This window comes from Tachypleus tridentatus, chromosome 5 (assembly GCF_004210375.1).
Source record: "Tachypleus tridentatus isolate NWPU-2018 chromosome 5, ASM421037v1, whole genome shotgun sequence".
Classification (NCBI taxonomy): Eukaryota; Metazoa; Arthropoda; class Merostomata; order Xiphosura; family Limulidae; genus Tachypleus; species Tachypleus tridentatus.
The window spans coordinates 25,952,880-25,972,470 of NC_134829.1; the positions used below are offsets into that span (position 1 = coordinate 25,952,880).

A 19,591-nucleotide genomic window follows, 5' to 3' on the forward strand; every position below is an offset into this window, starting at 1 on the left:
ACCACAAGATAATTATCTCAAAAGCATAAAACACAATCACTGTTAGGAAATACCGCAACACAATTATCTTAAAAGCATAAAACACAATCACTGTCAGGAAGTACCACAACATAATTATCTTAAAAGCGTGTCCCCCAGTGGTTCAGCGGTAAGTCTGCGGACTTACAACGCTAAAATCCGGGTTTTGATACCCGTGGTGGGCAGAGCACAGATAATACATTATGTAGCTTTGTGCTTAATTCAAAACAACAACAACTTAAAAGCATAAAACATAATCACTGTCAAGTGATACCATAACATGATTATTTTAAAAATCTAAAACACAATTACTCTCAGGAAATACCACAACATAATTATTTTAAAAATCTAAATAGATTATATTATGATATATTTTTACCAGAAACAGTCACTGATAGATTACATTATGATATATTTTTACCAGAAACAGTCACTGATATATTACATTATGATATATTTTTACCAGAAACAGTCACTGATAGATTACATTATGATATATTTTTACCAGAAACAGTCACTGATAGATTACATTATGATATATTTTTACCAGAAACAGTCACTGATAGATTACATTATGATATATTTTTTACCAGAAACAGTCACTGATAGATTACATTATGATATATTTTTACCAGAAACAGTCACTGATAGATTACATTATGATATATTTTTACCAGAAACAGTCACTGATAGATTACATTATGATATATTTTTACCAGAAACAGTCACTGATAGATTACATTATGATATATTTTTACCAGAAACAGTCACTGATAGATTACATTATGATATATTTTTACCAGAAACAGTCACTGATAGATTACATTATGATATATTTTTACCAGAAACAGTCACTGATAGATTACATTATGATATATTTTTACCAGAAACAGTCACTGATATATTACATTATGATATATTTTTACCAGAAACAGTCACTGATAGATTACATTATGATATATTTTTACCAGAAACAGTCACTGATAGATTACATTATGATATATTTTTACCAGAAACAGACACTGATAGATTACATTATGATATATTTTTACCAGAAACAGTCACTGATAGATTACATTATGATATATTTTTACCAGAAACAGTCACTGATAGATTACATTATGATATATTTTTACCAGAAACAGTCACTGATAGATTACATTATGATATATTTTTACCAGAAACAGTCACTGATAGATTACATTATGATATATTTTTACCAGAAACAGTCTATGTTAGACGATATTATTGCACGACATTTTCAAAAAGTTGACAAAATGTATTTTGATTCTTCCACAATCACATAATTTTAAGAGGAAGTTATGAAAACAATAACTGTCAGGTACTAGGTTATAACAGTTATGCGGAACGTAATATAATTTTTTAAATGATTATTAGAAAGAATAATGTAGTATAATTTAATCAAAATGGTGGTTAAAATACACTGTCATGTAATGATGTTGCATAATAATGCTTGAAGGTTAAAACAAAAACCTAAAACAGTTCTTATATTTACAGTTCTTATTATTCTTAAACATATATTATTATGTTAAAACCAAATGAAATATCCTGCATGACTGTATTACAAGGACGAATATAATTTACTATGGCTTGCAAAAACTCTGCACACACAAAAAAGCATCCTGGTCCATCAAGGACATCAAATCAGCAATGTAGGCCATCTTATACCATCAAGGACGTTATGTGGGTAATTAAACTCATCTAACTTGCTATAGACCCATCTTTTTTTTTTTTTTTTTTGTATACGAGGGTGGACAAAAAGTGGTCCCCTTGAAAATGTTGTTAATTTGTTATAATTTTTATTAAATAATAGAAAACATATGTAAAACTATTTGTTTTTAAAATACAATCGACGGGATCTGTTGGAATATAATCTCAAACTCGAACTTAACACTAGCTTTGGAATATACCTGAACTTATCATGATTTCAATTACATTTATCATAAAAAGTGTTGTGCAACTGCTGTAGTTTCTTAGATCTTCTTTCTCCAATTAGCCTACAAAATGATCAAACAAGTTGCTCTGCAATAATTGAACTTGAAAATGAAACTGAAAACAGCACAAACCAGCCTCACAAGATAACATTTAGTAACTTGGATTTCAGTATTGCTTTACATCGATGTTACATGCTTTCAATGAGTTTGTGTGAATATTCCTGAATGATTGACAGCATCCTTCTTTGGACACTTTGGGCACTCAATTCATCTTCAGTGTTTAGCTTGCGATCTTTTATTAAATCGGTTTAACTCAGTCCATAAATTTTCGATTGCATTGGTATCAGGTGACTGACCTAACCATTCCGTAACATTAATTCTCTTATTTCTCTTAAGATATCTTTTAACGACTCCACAATTGCGGAGAAACTTCTTTTATCATTTTCTAGACTAATTGGAATAAGAGGATCTAAGAAACTACAGCACGTGCACAACGCCTTTTAAGAGAATATGTAACTAAAATCATAAAAAGTTCAGGTATTTACGAAAGCCAGTGTTTAAAATGGGATTTGAAATCGTATTCGAACAGAGCTCTTCAAATGTGTTCTAAAAACGTACAGTTTTAGATATTTTACTGCTATCTAACAAAAGATATAACAAATTAACAACATTTTTTTTTTGGGGGGCACATTCTTTGTCCATCCCGTGTATACATATATATGTATTTTTTTTAGCGTGCTCGGACACAAATGAAATGAACAATTACATCATAAAGTTATAATTTCTGGTAAATAAATGATTTCATTGTAACCATGACTGTCAGTCCGTTTCCATGTACAACTTGAAGGTCGTAGGATTTTATTATTTGTTGAAATATTTAAGGCCTGCCTAAAGATTAAACTTTTCTACATAATTACTTTATAAGAATAAAACCTGTTGTGTTTTTTGACAAAAACCAATCATAGATTGACTGACAGAATTAAATATGTATACGTGACGTTTCGGGAAATTTATGGGTTTGTACGAGAAAGATCTGCAGCTCAAGACGTCACCTATGAAATAAAATTGGTACTTGTAATAGCTGTACCTGGTGTTTGTTGTGCGATTTACTTGCGTTTCTTGTTATTAGTTAAGATTCGACACTTTAGCGAACGATTTTGTTTGTCAAATCCCTTAGGATTTGCAGGAAACACATTTTTTTTACTCTCAGAAACACGGAAGTCATGCAGAAAGATAGATGTCCAGTGTTTGAATGGCCAACGGTCAACACTGGACGATCCATTACCTTTAGAGCAGATTGCAAAGCATACGAGGATTAACTTGTTTGGTTCATCAGTAATAATGACGGGTTTGAATCCCTGTCGTACCAAACATGCTCGCCCTTTTAGCCATGGGGGCGTTATAATGTGATGGTAAATCCCACTATTCGTTGGTAAAAGAGTAGCCCGAGAGTTGGCGGTGGGTGGTTATGACTAGCTGCCTTCCCTCTAGTCTTACACTGTTAAATTAGGGACGGATAGCGCAGATAGCCCTTAAGTAACTTTGCGCGAAATTCAAAACAAACAAACAGTACTAATGAAGATCATGATGACGGACATCCTAAACGTCATCACAAGATGTTCAAAGTAAATAGGCCAAAAACCTATGATGGATTTGAAGGCACATCTGATAATGACCAATATTCTGGTAACAGAGGAACGTCATTCAATGGCAAAGTAGTTGACAAGGGTTAGCCCCTGGGTAACCTGGCAAGATTTAAAATGAAAGTCGTAAAAAATAGTACGTAGACTTAGCGCATAAAGAAGGAAAATGGAACAGAGGCCACGCTGGTCAACTGGAAGACTGGAGGAAAAATGGTGTAAGTGTGGGTGCGGAGGTAACATGATTGTATGTCAATAGGACAGATGTTGTTTACTTGTTGTTCTGAATTTAGTGTTTAACCGTCACAAGATGTTCTGAGCTAGAATTTGATGTTTGACTATCACAACAATTTCAGATTTAAACTGTTACTATTTTATTACAAACGTATCAAATTAGTGTTTAGATTTTGCAAAAGTATAATTCATATGTTTTAACTGTCGTATAAAAACGGTTTGGCTTACACAGTATTATATTCAATACATAAGTTATCTGTATACAGTTTCTGTAATGTTTAAAGGTCCTCGTTTGTTACTTAGCTGATCGTTTTATGACAGATGAAGTGCATTACTGTTACATATATTGTCATTTGTTCCGTAACTTTCAATCAGTACAGTTCCGTTAAATATACCACACAATTACTGGAATAAAATGCGAACTTTCAGTTCTTACAATGATGTTAGGTCTAGTATTCAACTTACGTATAAATATGTATATATGCATATACCATGGCTGTAATTTACCTTTCTCTTCATACAATTTTATGATTTCCGGAATGTGATAAACGTGTAAAATTGATGTAATTTGATTAGATGTGCTATATAAGTGTTAGATATATAAAGGCAGTTACCGTAAAGGAAACTGGTTAATGAAAATTAAAAATATACGGGGAAGAAATTGTATTTATTTATTTTGTTATATTTGTCTCTTTATATATTCTGAAGATATTTAAACATTCTTTGTTAAACATTACTTGCTTCTCAGTGTTTTACATTATTGGAAATTTGTTTGGACGACACCAAATCCTAGACTTACGTTTGATCAAAGTTACCAAGTTCGTTGTTATTTGTTTTCACGACAATGGAAGTGACACATGGTTAATGTTCTACAAATGTTTAGCACACTATGACATTATTATTGTTAAATCCCAAGTAACAAAGGAGGGAGGTTTTACTGTCTTAACGGTTTTAAAGTGACATCATAGATAAATCTTTAGTAGACACACACTTGACTTGGAACTTACCTGTTATAAGTTACAATGTCCGACGTTATTAGTTTTTGGTCTCGGCTAGAGTTTCGTTAGGTTAAAGGTCAGAAATAGTAATACTTCATGAAACACCTGGTGGCACGAGTACAAAGACGGTGTCATCAAATATCGTGAGCACGGTCGGCCTAGGTCAGTGATAAAAAAAACGTCCCTGGTGTAATAGTTTCAGAGTGAATAACGTTTTATTTCAAGTTTAGTAACCTATTTTCTAGTTTTCTCTGACACAATACATCTTGACGTCATCTTAGGCTAAGTTCAGTATAAATAAGACATGCGATGAAGAACTTTAACCAGTTTGCACAGAGCAGAAGCAGCTTATAATAAGTTCTGATTTTAACTCTACAGCTTAAATTACGTAAGTTGATATTTGGTGTATCTATTGGTTTTATATCAGATAGAGCTGTCCCACAGTTTTTAGTTTTAACCCCATGGCTTGGAGATACGTGAATATACATTTTATCTTATGTATATACTTGTATAATAATAGGTAGTTTTATCTCTTGAGCAGATATACAAGTATATTTAAGTATTTTGAGTTTGGTGTATATAAACATTACATTAATATATTCTCTATTTCAACAATACGCTAACTTTCCGCACTGTTTGACCTACGTGTGTGGTCAAATCAGATTAGGTTGGTCAAAACATCGAATGTTTCTCAATTCCTGATTTTATCTAAACACTTTACGTAGTTTTAGCAGCTGTATTGACCAAACAATAGCGACAGTTGAGATAGGTTAAGATTTCAGTTAAGATTTGTACAAACGAAAAAAATGTGACGTTTATAATTAAAAGGAATATGATTGTCACGAGAACAGTTTGTCCATGACATATCATAACTTCAGAAGTTTGTTTGGTTTAGAAACTTTGCGCAAGACTTCTTGCGCATAACCGTCCCTAGCTGTGAACTAGTGGTAAGGCAGCCAGTCAACTACATCCACCGCCAACTCTTAAGTCACTTTTGGTTGGCATATTAGTGGAAGTTGACTGTAACTCTTTTAACACACCTTGATCCCAAAGTACGAAGCTTGCTTCATGAAAACAGACTGCGAATAATGAAACCTTGGATTCACAGATAATTCTAACCACTATCCTGCATTTGTGCCTTAGAAATTGTTTAAAAAGTAGATAATAACAATGTTGCTTATTCCTGTACTTATATTGTCCTTGTATATATATACACAGACTTTTGATTAGTTGATTAGTCTATCAAATTTTCTTGATAAAAACTGGACGACTTAAAGATTTTGACTCATCTAGTGGCTTGTGATTTTCAAAACAGCCTCTCATCCTTGAAGAAAGATAGGGCACCCTACCTGAAATTTGTTTAAAGATAGGGCACCCTACCTGAAATTTGTTTTGTCTCCCACTCTGAACAGTCTGAGTTAAACTAAGATCTCACTTTTTCCTATCCTAATGTATTTTCTTAGTCCATCTCGCATTAAGTTTTCTTTACAAATCGATTTTTACACGTTATGAATTGTTAGAATTAATACTATCTTTAAACATAATATGTAAAATGATTCTCTGTTTAATTTACTGTATTCATATAAATCAATATATCACATGACATAAGAAAAATATCAAACTCGTGTATATCAAAAAACATGCTAATGTGTCGCGCGGTCAAAATAACGTGCTGCAGGCTACACTGTGTGTCACGAACAGGAGTGACAGTTCAGTGATTTTCCACTTTATGAAGCTCGAACTGTGGTAATCCAAACTATCAACCATTTTCAGAGATGTGCTCCACTGGACTTTATATATACCAAATTTCACGAGACTCCAACCTGAAATATAACATCTCCAACTTTGAGTTTCTTTATACTTCTTTTATCCTAACCAAAAGCACAGTTCCTTTATTTGATAAAAAAATACCCTTAAACTTTACGGATTTCTTTTTCTTTTAATTTACTAAACATTGGGGGATGATGGTGGGTAAAACAATGTTTTCTTGAATGTAGATATTTAGTGTTTTCAGGAATTTTGATGTGTCCTATGAATGTAACTGTTATAATAAAAAAATTTCAGATATTTCTAGAGTAACTTAACTCTAACTATGATTACTGACTGAATCAATGTATAAATGTTTAATTATTTAAAAAAGGATTATTAGCAATTATTTTATTCACAGGCGTTAACTATAATTAACACGAGATGAGAACGTGGATTATCCTGGGTAAGTTAATACAGTATTATCTTTCTGTATTCTATCTGATATGTTGTTTCATTTATCAGCTTCTGTTCATCCTCTAGACTGTTACAGTGCCTTGCGAAAGTATTCACTTTCTACCATTAATGTCACATTTTGATGAAATACATGTAATGTAAACAGTTTTTTTTAACAAACTTGCTTTTATTCAAACCTCTAAAGATCAAACTTAACACTGTTGTGTGTGAAAGAGGTCGAACGTCTGCAAATCCTGCAAAGAAAAATTATATAAATTGAAATTTGCTGATTGTATAAGTAAATATTCAACCTCCTACTCTGAGGGTCACGGGTTCGAATCCCGGTCGCAAATAACGTGCTCGCCCTTTCAGCTGCAGGGAGCGTTATAATGTGACGGTCAATCTCACTATTCGCTGGTAAAAGAGTAGCCCAAGAATTGGCGGTGGGTGGTGATAACTAGTTGCTTTCCCTCTAGTCTTACACTGCTGAATTGGGGACGGCTAGCGCAGATAGCCCTCGAGTAGCTTTGTGCGAAATTCAAAAACAAGCAATCTGCATTTGAATTAGGTATCAACAATTACATTAAACTAATTAAAGTGAGGTAGTAATAATTACAGCTTAATTAAACAGTAAAACTTATATCTGAGTGAGGTAGTACTAACAACAATTCAATAAAATTATTATAATTAAATATAAGTGAGGTTAGTAACAATTAAAGTTTAGCGTGGTAGTAAAAATTAGAAATCAATGATGTAGTAATAATTACGACTGAATAAGGTGGTGATAACTATCTGAGCGATACAGTAATAATTACATTAAAATGACTTTGGTTAGAGTTAAGCACAGAGCTGCACAATGGACTGTCTCTGTTCTGATTACCACTGGTGTCGAAACCCGGCTTTTAGCATTGTAAGGCAGCAGACATACTTGTATGAATGTTTGTTTGTTTGTTTTGAATTTCGTGCAAAGTTACTCGAGGGATATCTGTGCTAGCCATCCCTAATTTTGCAGTGTAAGACTAGAGGGAAAGCAGCTAGTTATCACCACACACCGCCAACTCTTGGGCTGCTCTTTTACCAACGAATAGTGGGATTGACCGTAACATTATAACGCCCCCACGGCTGAAAGGGCGAGCATATTTGATGTGATGGGATGCGAACTCGCGACCATCAGATTACGAGTCGCACACTTTAAACCCACCTGGCCATGTTGGGCCTCTATGAATGAGATAATAAAGGTTATATCTTAGCGAGGTAGTAATAATTACAATTGAGTGAGACAATAATAATTACATCTAGACAGGATACTAATAGTTACATTTGAAAGAGACTTTAATAATTACATCTTAATGAGGTGTTAATAATTATTTTATTTTACAGTAACGTGTAGTATAGTAGCCGTTGTGACCGCCTTACCTCGGGTAAGTGTTACATCAATTTTTATTTTGTTTTTCATTTATTGTAATGTGATTGATTAATTTTCTAATGATTCCTTACGTCAAAAACTTCTTAGAAATTGAAATATTGCATATAATGTTATTAATTTATTAGACTCAGTTATGTTCGTTTAAAACTTTCACGGACATTTGGAGACTCATAAAATGCGTTGTTTGTATTGAGTACAACTGAATCCATCTTCCTATTGATTTTGCACAGCTATCAGTTTAGACTCGGTCTGTTTGCAGTATCATTAACTACACCCTTGTGCAAATTAATTGAAACAAGACGGAAAATTGCGATTTTTTCAATATTTTACGTTTTATTTCTGATAATCCAAAAATTACTCACAAATTAATGCATGATATGACCGACTTTATTTTTCAGAAGATCATTAATCTGCGTTGGCATTGAGTCCACGAGTTGACTGCAATCTTTACTAATTTTTGGATCGCGGTACCACACCTCAATTATGGCCTCAATTAGCTTATCTTTCGTAGTACAATCTTTTCCTCGAGGTCTTTCTTTACAAATCGCCTAAAGATTTTTAATAGGATTTAAGTCCGGAGAGTTTCCAGGCCAGTCCAGCACCTTTATTCGCGTTGTTTTCATAAAATTCTTCACAAGTTTCGATGTGTGGCACGGAGCCAGATCTTGCTGAAAAATTCCAGATCCATCTGGAAATCTTTTTTTCAATTCTGGAACGACTCTTCTCTGCAAAACTTCGATGTACTGTGATCCTTGCATCATACCTTCTGCGATATGTAAGCCTCCGACGCCATAGTAGCTGAAAAAGCCCCAAAACATCTTTTTCAAGGGATGTTTTACGAACTGATTGATGTGAGATTCTCGAAGTTTCTCACCTGGAGATCTGCGAACATGCAGTCTTCTTTGACCCTGTACGAAGAAATGAGTCTCGTCACTAAATAACACCTTCCGCCATTGTTTTTGCGTCCAGTTCGTGTATTTCAGACCTCATTTATACCGTTTATTCTTCATTGAGTTGGTAAGAAGTTGGTTTTTGACTGGTCTCTTTGCCCTTCTAACACTATTTCGAATGACGTAAAATTCTTCAAAATTTCGTCATATATTCCAAATATAGATCGACCGTACTGCAAAACACAATTAATAATGCCGTCTGTGTAAAAAAATCGCTATTAAAGGAAATCAGCGGATCCAGCGAGCCTACACCGGGCGCCATGCTGAAAATATTGTAAAATGACCATTTGTTTCAATTAATTTGCACAAGAGTGTACTTGTTGTCATCACTATTAGCTTCTAGCCAAAGCGTTAAAACCATCAATAGTTCTTTGATGGAGATTTCTATCGCTCATATCTTCTAAGTGAGCTTGTGGTATAACAATCAGCTTGCTATTATCTCCTAAACTATTTTATATTAAGAGTGACAGTATTTTAATATTTACCCTGGTTTAATAACGACTAGAGTTTGTTACTTTTTAATTCTTGACTCGTTAGATTCATCCAACTTTTCTCAAGATCCTTGTTGGTTTTTTGTAGATCTAGAACATCTAGCCCCATGATAGCCTCTTCATTGAACTCCCAGCTTCCTTCTGAGTATTTTAGCCCACAAGTTCATTGTTTATCTGTTTTTATCATCACTAGACCTTCTGTGGTGTATTTGTAGCATTAGTCGTTCCTTCTTGGTAGCCTATTGCTTGCACCTTGGTAGTCTATTAGTAGAACTAATACATCGTTTTGATCGTTTTATTGCACCAATAGCACTTGGTTGACCAATTTGTAACACTACGGGCTCCTTGTATAGTGCGTCTGGCTCCTTGTTAGCTTTGTAGTAATAGTCATCTTTTTGTCATGTGATATGAAGACATATGTATTTTCTACCTGCTTTTATTGATCTTGGATTTTTTACAAAAATTGTTTTGCAATTTTGTCATAAGCACATAATGGATAAAGCCATTGAAGATACCTTGTTCAAGATGCATTTGTGTCTTTCTTCTCTATTTCAAATTAGTATCTATTCTATCTAAGAAGATATTGCAGTACATCTGTATTGAAAAGACCATGACTGCAACATGCTTTGCTGGCTCAGTAGATGATGTATTTATGTCACAGTCGATGAATGCTATGAATTTGTTTATTTGTAATTAAGCACAAAGCTACACTAAGGGCTCTGTCCACCACGGGGTATCGAAACCCGGTTTCTAGTGTCGTAAATCCACAAACATACCATTGTGCCACTGGAGAGCGAATGCTGCGGGAGAAATTAGCAGTCCTGTGGTAATACTAACACAGAAAAAGAAAAATAATGTTTCCTGTATCAGTGTGGACTCTTTGTTCTGTGTATTTTTACTTAGTTATCATTAGGCTTGGTTCAACAGAGACCTGTTCCTAGGGAAAGAGATCTACTGGTATAAACACTGATCCAGGATGATATTTCATCATCAGTGCTAACAACACGGAAACAAGTGGAGTTTTTCACCACACAGTGAGATCCTATCTATTGTGGGAGTTGAAACTATAGCCATTTCTACCAAAACAGATACACATTATGATGTAGGAGATTTCCCATAAAGAAAAGTTGAAGGACCCCAACCTAGCATGGATACTGCTGGCTGTGCAGGAAGGTGAATCCTGAGTTGCAATAATAGAACCACATAGCACAGATACATATAACCTGTGGCAGATCTAGTGGGCTCCAGAGCTGTACAACAAGAAATTCTTGAAATTATGCATTACAAAAGAGCTATAGAGTACAAATGTATTACCTGTACTTTTGCTAACATCCATTGGTAGTTTGTTTGATCACATTAAAATATAAATTTTCAGAAAAAGTGTAAATGCTATGTAGTGTGTGCTTCCTAAGAGGCGGTCATTTCCCACAAGAAGATATCCTACACGTTCCTCAGGAATGTGTGGATGGTTGAGGTATATGACGATTAACAAGCTCAAGTGCACCTTACAACAACTAGGAAATGCTGTTTGATGACAGAAGTGTTATTATGAAATGGTAAAAGAGCAGATTATCCCATTTGAAGACTGGATGTGGTTGCGATGCATTTCACCAGCACAGAAGCAATTTGGATTTGACTGAACTGGCTCGCGCCTGATACCCTGAGAAACGGGTCTATTAATGCACGGGTTGCAGAAGATGTAAGACACGTGAAAGCACATGGAGCATGTTAATAAGCCATGTCCACGTGTTTCAGACGAGTCTTTGGTGTACTCGATTGATCAGAATTCTGGTGATGAGGTTGATGAGTGTGTGTGTGTTTTCATATAGCAAAGCCACATCGGGCTATATGCTGAGTCTACCGAGGGGAATCAAACTCCTAATTTTGGCGTTGTAAATCCGTAGACTTACCGCTGTATTAGCGGCTGACGAGGCTGGTGAGTCAAGGAGTATGAGAACACCATTTCAATTCATTCTAACTCATCCAATGAGTGAATGAAATTAAAAAGAGTTTCTGGTGGTCCATGATGAATGTATTGTGTTGAAGGTGGTGTCATGTTAGAGTTAGAAACAACAGAAAATAGGTTAAAACACAAATGTCGTGTTCCTGACCAATATGGATGGGACTCATTGATTACCAGTAACTAGGTCATTTACTAAGTTGCAAGATCATAACAGCAAAGGAAGTAGTATTCCTTACCTAACAAGCTATCAGGTGAAGTACACGATATAACATTTGTTTAAAGCTAAGTACAAATCGACTCAATGAGCATCGAAGTCCGGTTTCTAGCATCTAGTCAGACATACCATTGTCACACTGTGGGGTACTATATAGTGTATGCACTACATTGTATGATTTTCACTTGATTATTCTGAAACCAAGAATGTAAAAGGCTTTTGACGCATTACTTTCCAAAATATCAAATGTTTGCACACTAAGGTATGATTATCACTCAATCATTCATATGCATCTATGAACATTACATGAAGTCATCAAGAAACGTTGTATATCATTAATTAATGAATTTCACAAATATAATAACGATATAACTTAGTAAAGGCATGCAGACAAAGTATTTGATTAATAACTGATTATTATGAGGTCAACTGTGATAACAGACCTAAAAATGTTACTGAAAAACGTATTGTACGTGTTATTTTCAGAAATGTTGATAAGAGAATGTTTCAGTTTCGACATTCCATTATTCGTCACATTGTGACACTCATATTATGGATAAAAATAACTAAGAGGCTCATACTGTGTCTGAGAAAAGAGGAAACTACAGTTTTATCTAGGGTTTCTCATAAAGGGTCGCCCAGAAATTATTTTAACTAGGTCAAGTTGAAATAAGTGAACTTATCAGTGGTGTATAGAATTCACAAACGTCATCTTAGCTATTGTAGGAAGTGTATACATGTGATGTACCCAGTGCTTTATTTGTTGTGATAATATATTTAGTTGCCTAGCTAGAATAGTTTCAATAAGCAAACAGTTTTGTAACATTGTTTCATTAAAGATATATTATTCAACTATTAAAATGCAAGCTTTATGAGTACTAGAGGAGGTTGTAAGAAACACTAGTGTGCTGAAATTTTATTTTGTAATTCATTGGATATTTCCAATGGAAGATGATAAAAGCATTGGCAAAAAGTAAACAGTTGATGGTATTGGTGACTATTGCCTACTTACGTCAGTCAACTCAATATGTTGCAACGCGTAGTTGCAGCCTCGACCTTTTTTTTTCTACTGGAAACAGACGCTGAAAGGTAATTGGAAGAATAATTAGAGATTAGGAAATATGAGATATGTTTCAGTAGTGAAGAAGGAACAACAGAGAACAGTGTGGCCACATGTAGCTGGTTAATTAGTAACCTGGAGATTGGAAAGTCCTCAGGTTCTCAAGATATATATTCTCTGAGTTAGAAAGGGCATGAACACCTGCAAAGCTCACGGATATGCTGCTCTGCCAATACAGGTCACCACAATTATGGGTGTAACCAGGTGTTACAAACCAATTAACCTACATACCTGACTGAGCTTTTGAAAAACAGAATTTGTCTGATGTCACATTTGAATGTGGATTTTATATAACAGATCTAATTCCAGATGTATCCAGTTATCACGTTCCCAAACTAACTGAAAGTTTCTCCGGCCCTTTTCAGCTGAGCGTTCACATAGTTTTCCACTGCTTGATGAAGTACCAGTACAATTGAAAACTACCATGAGAAGATGCCAGTCAAACTAGCTCAGCTAATGGTCAGCCCCCAAATCACTCGAACGATGAAGCTGCTGCACTTTGATTTCAAGGTCCGAAAAATAAGAATGGTTCCCGCACCAACGCTCCATCACTGGAGATTACAACACAATTTATCAGCGCGTATTTTATATATTGAAAAATGCTTTATTTTTATTTATTTAATATTTTCTACTTCTTCTAAAGTATTTACATGATTTACTAGAACATTCTATTATATATATATATGCAAAGGATCATATTTATGTTTTTATTACGAACGTTTTCGTTTAATTATCTTCTCCTATTGGATCATATTTATGTTTTTATTATGAACGTTTTCGTTTAATTATCTGGTCCTGGCATGGCCTAACGCGTTAAGGCGTGCGCTTCGTAATCTAAGGGTCGCGGGTTCGCGCCCGAGTCGCACCAAACATGCTCACCCTCCCAACCGTGGGGGCGTTATAATGTGACGGTAAATCCCACTATTTGTTGGTAAAGAGTTGGGTGGTGATGACTAGCTGCCTTCCCTCTAGTCTTACACTGCTAAATTAGGGACGGCTAACGCAGATAGCCCTCAAGTATCTTTGTGCGAAATTCCAAAAAAGCAAACAATTTAATTATCTTCTCCTATTGGATCATATTTATGTTTTTATTATGAACGTTTTCGTTCAATTATCTTCTCCTATTGGATCATATTTACGTTTTTATTATGAACGGTTTCGTTTAATTATCTTTTCCTTATTATATTTAGAGTAACGTAAAATGTTTGGCTTATAGTTTATAGTGTTTTCACTAATTCATTGCATGTTTTATTACTTCGTATAATAACTGTGAGCTTTTTTTACAACTTTTTTGGGAATAGGAGAATTTTTATTATATCTGCTTGCCTCATCCTTTCAGGATATTATTTTATGTATTGTTTAATCATTAAAAGGTTTTGCATCATTTTATTATAATAACTAAAGGATTTTCGTATTCATTTTTATATGCAGTTTTAGGTTGTTTATCAGACTACTCTCTTTTAAAAGGTAATAGTTCTTAAATATTTTATCATATTATTTCAACGTTAAAGAGTTTGTATTCATGCATATTGGCTTTATTTTAAAGCTTTTTTATATGTCCTGTATTAGAATATATTCTGTATACTTCTGTGTTGAAAGTTTTCCTGGTGTAGTATTACATTGAATAGCATTATCGGGTTTTTTCTTTGACTTAGTTCATATGATTGTCTGTAATTTCATATTATTAGTTTTCACTAAAGTTAAACAGGTTTAAGCTATTTTGCTATTGTGAAATGATTTGTATTATATGTTCAAATACACTGCTGGCCAAAATCTTAAGGCCAATGAACATAAAGAAAAGATATGCATTTTGCGTTGTTAGACTCAACCACTTATTTGAGTAGAGCTTCAAAAGATGAAAATAAGAAAAGGGAATTTTTTTTTTTTTAGCATTTAATAGGGAAAATGTGAACACTATGAAATTAGCCTAAACACTAGTTGGTCAAAAGTTGGGCCCGGCATGGCCAAGCGTGTTAAGGCGTGCGACCTCGTAATCTGAGGGTCGCGGGTTCGCATCCCCGTCGCGTCAAACATGCTCGCCTCTTCAGCCGTGGGGGCGTTATAATATGACGCTCAATCCCACTATTCGTTGGTAAAAGAGTAGCCCAAGAATTGGCGTTGGGTGGTGATGACTAGCTGCCTTCCCTCTAGTCTTACACTGCTAAATTAGGGACGGCTAGTACAGATAGCCCTCGAGTAGCTTTGTGCGAAATTCAAAATCAAAACATGGTCAAAAGTTTAAGACCATACTGAAACGAAGCGTTAATCGGTAAACACGTAACGAAATTTAGTCATTTGTGTTAACTGACACCGCCTGTGTTATATTGGGTAAAGATTTGGCAAAGGCTAAAAAGTTGACAGAGTTTGAACGTGGCATAATTGTCGAGATCCAAAAACAAGGCCTCTCTCAACCTGCTATCGCTGGTTAGATTGGGCGTAGTAAAACTGCTGTTGCAAATTTATTAAAAGACTCTGAGGGAACGAGAATTTCAAGTGGTTTGCCCAATAAAATGTCGTCGGCGTTGGGAAGGAGGATCGACGGGTTGTCCGGCAAGACACCAGCCGATCGTCGAACCAGATTAAGGCCCTTACAGGCGCAAAATGCAGCTCAACAACAAGAAGAGAAAAAGGCTTTAAAAATCGCAAACGTCTTCAAAGGCCACGCCTCCTTTAACACTACGAACAGCTCGGTAAAACGTTGTTGGGAAGCACCAAACATGGGACGTAGAAAGTGGACGAAGGTTTTGTTCTCTGATAAGAAACAAATCTAGCCTGGATGGTCCAGATGGCTTCCAACGTTATTGGCACGATAAGAATATCCCACCGGAGACATTTTCTACACGACACAGGGGAGGAGATTCCATCACGATCTGGGGTGCTTTCTCCTTCCCTGGAACAATGGAGCTTCAGGTTATACAGGAGCGTCAAACAGCAGCTGGCTACATTGACATGTTTTAGAGAGCATTCTTATTGACTGGTCTTATTGAAAATTTTGGGGGTGGATGGCAAGGAAAGTCTGTATAAATGGACGTTAATTCCAAACAGTGCACGATCTTCGTGAAGCCATCTTCACCACTTGGAATAACATTCCAGCCAGCCTTCTGCAAACGCTTATATCGACCATGCCAAAGCGAATGTTTGCAGTTATTCACAATGACGGCTGTGCAACTCACTACTAAGACCTCTTGTTGGGCATTTCCTACTTTGTATAGGACTTCTTTTTGGTATGGTCTTAAACTTTTGACCAGCTAATAGTTAGGCTAATTTCATAATGTTCGCATTTTCCCTATTAAATGCTAAAAGTTTTTTATTTTTATTTTCCCTTTTCTTATTTTCATCTTTCAAAGCTCTACTCAAATAAGTGGTTGAGTCTAACAACACAAAAATGCACATTTTTTCTTTATGTTCATTGGCCTTAAGATTTAGGCCAGCAGTGTATGTTTAAGATGTTTTCTTTTATTAAAATGTGTTTTTTGTAATTTTCATATAAACGGTTTTACTTTAAAGTATTATATTGTAATATTTTTTTTAAATTAGTGTTAAAAGGTGCTGTTTCGTTACATCTTGAACTCTAATGCATTTAATTTAAGTCTCAGTTAAAGACTACCTTTATCGTATTAAACTGTAATTCTTTTTGTGGGGTTCTAGCTTGTAATTAGCTCTAGGTCTTTCTTAAAGAGTTGTGTCAACCACATGGCGTGTACGTGTTTCTAGGAAGAAAGGAAAGATAACTGGTCAAAATTTTAAAGTTTATTCCTTTTAAAGTGAAATTTAATTTTCGGCTTGAGAAAAAGTCTGAGAGGACGAAGGAAAAGTGTGATAGGCAGGCATATCATATGTTTTCTACCTATTTTTATAAATATAGGATCTTTCGTTTGATTTTGCCAGTTTTGATGTAGTTTTGGCATAATCACCTGGCCGTCTGTGTGTTACAGTTGACGAATGCTGTAAGAGAATGACCAGTCAGCCAGTGATCCTATTACAACAAAAAGGAACCAAGGTTTCCTGTATCAGTTTGAGTTTAGTTCTATACCTTCTACTTGGTTATCACCATTCTTGGATGGACAAAAAGAAACCTGTGATGAAATATATAAAGTAGCCAATTCAAAAGCTGATCCAGTAGAGGCGATTGTTCACTAATACAAACAAGTACACTGTGCTCCAATATTAGGATTAGAAAACGTAAAACCGAGCATTTATGACAGAATAAGAGGTAAAATCTTTGTATTATTTACAGCTAACTAGTTTCTGTAATGCAGTTACCATTATCAAGGATCTTATCTACAGTGTTAACTAAATGATGCACATCTAACAATATAGATGCTAACTCTGACGATGGTAACTGTGTTGCTGGAACTAGTCGATTGTAAAGTAACAATAAAGATTTGATCTTGCGTCCTGTCAAAAAGAAAAAAGAAAGAGTCTGCTATTGTGGTATTCTCTTTTAATATGTGTACACACAGCTTTTGTTTTGTTGTTGTGTTGTCAATAATGATTGTTTTAACATTTTTCACTTGTCCAGTTTGTTTATTTCTCGTGCAATTTAAAACTCATTCGAGTTTTCATATTCAGGTTACTCTAAATTTCCTGTTCGATCCTATTGTTACATATCTAATATCTGGGAGAAAATCGATTCACCTGAGAATACCACAGCAGCCCCATCTGCACTTACTGACTTCGTAGTATCACTTCGTTGGCCTATTTGTATCAATAAGTGATTCTGCTTTATCTGTTTGTAACATCAAAGTTCCTTGTTGGCTTTTCAAGCACTGCTGACTTCCTTTAGACTTGTTTTTGTCACACAACTCATTTCTTATTGGCTTATTCGATCACTTGCTCTTTGTTGATCAGTTTCTAACACCAGTGATCGATTGTTGGATTGTTTGTCGTAGTTTTTTGTTGAACAATTTTCTTTGAGAATTTTTAGCTTCTTGTAAGGTACTGTGTAGCTTTCTTAGTACATATAAATATATTCAATACAGAAAATAATTCTGCTACTTTTTATTTCGACCGTAAGTTATTGAATGTTAACTTTGCTCCATATTTCACCCATATGTGTATTTGGTATATTTAAAATTATTTAGATATTTGTTTTTCTAAATATATTTTTTCCTCTGCAGTACAAGCGGCGAGCATACGAACTTCCAGCTGGAGCCGATTTGCTTGTTGGAAACATTCAAACTACGTTTTCGTGCCCAGGGAATGGCTATTATGCTGACGTGGACAATGGTTGTAAGATATTTCACGTTTGCCAGACCGTCACTCATGCTAATGGTAAATCGGAGGCTCAACAGTGGAGTTTCGTGTGTGGAAACCTTACGATTTTTAACCAGTTAACCCTAACCTGCGGTTTTCCATATGAAGTGATACCGTGCGCTAACTCTAAAGACTTTTTTTACGTCAACAATAACATCGGTGTTGAAGACGCTCTCTTCTTGACAGAGAAGGACACAGAAAAGGCAGTTCCGTTGATCCAATCGAGGCTTTCTAATCTTCCTCCAGATTTACGTATTCTTGCCACTCAAACTGTTTTAAAGAAAGCACCTATAGCCGTGTAAACATTCAAAGATGTTAAGAAATAACGTTAAACTGAAAAAAAGGAACGGAACATCAAATACATATCGTATACAACAGATTTTTTTTCCCTGCCTTGGATTGGAAAACTTGTTAACATGAAGAAATAAGTTTTAATATTTCAATTACTGTTAGGAGATCCCGTTGTCATTGTTCTCATATTCAGTACATTTGGCGATATGCTTGTATGTAACTTCTGAATAAATCTACTTTATTCATAACGGCTAACTGAGGAAAGAATGTTCTTTGTAGTTGTTATAATGTCTCTATTATTTAAGAAAACTGAAACCAAGAAAGTGAAAAGAACTATAGAACGAGGCTACATTCATAAAACAATAAGTCAATTAACACGCAGAGTTCAAACAGCAATTTAAAATAGGATTTACAGTTTAATGGAATGCTAGATTATTGAATTGTTTAGTTGGCTATTGTTAAACACAAACTTACACAATGGGTTATCTGTGCTCTGTTCACCACGGGTAGCGAAACTCGAGGTTTATTGTCGTAAGTCTGCTGACTTACCACTGGTGTCAGAGTTTAATTAAATTCTAGAGCATAGAATTACTATAAATCAACGAGGGTTAAGTATTGGAGACCAGAGAGTCAGGTGAGGATCACTGCTAATATTAAAAGCCGGAGGAACAAAATGTATCAGAACAGCATTTTGATATTATTTAGCACGTCGTAAGTGGCGTGATGAACGAGAAATTGATCATACTTGCGCGTGCATGTAACAACACTTTCTAATGCAAAATACTTATGCCTCAGATCATAGAAATATATTTAGATGAGGAATTTAGAATTTT

General features: G+C 34.9%; 1 protein-coding gene across 1 annotated transcript; it reads left to right on the top strand.

The window, feature by feature from the left end:
* The first annotated feature begins 5,096 nt into the window (after positions 1–5,096).
* Positions 5,097–19,013, top strand: LOC143250764 (uncharacterized). The gene is made up of 4 exons (XM_076501726.1): positions 5,097–5,233; positions 7,013–7,057; positions 8,428–8,468; positions 18,332–19,013. Exons 2-4 carry the CDS (start codon positions 7,036–7,038, stop codon positions 18,767–18,769), a joined length of 501 nt encoding a protein of 166 aa, XP_076357841.1. The 5' UTR covers positions 5,097–5,233; positions 7,013–7,035; the 3' UTR covers positions 18,770–19,013.
* Positions 19,014–19,591: the final 578 nt, after the last annotated feature.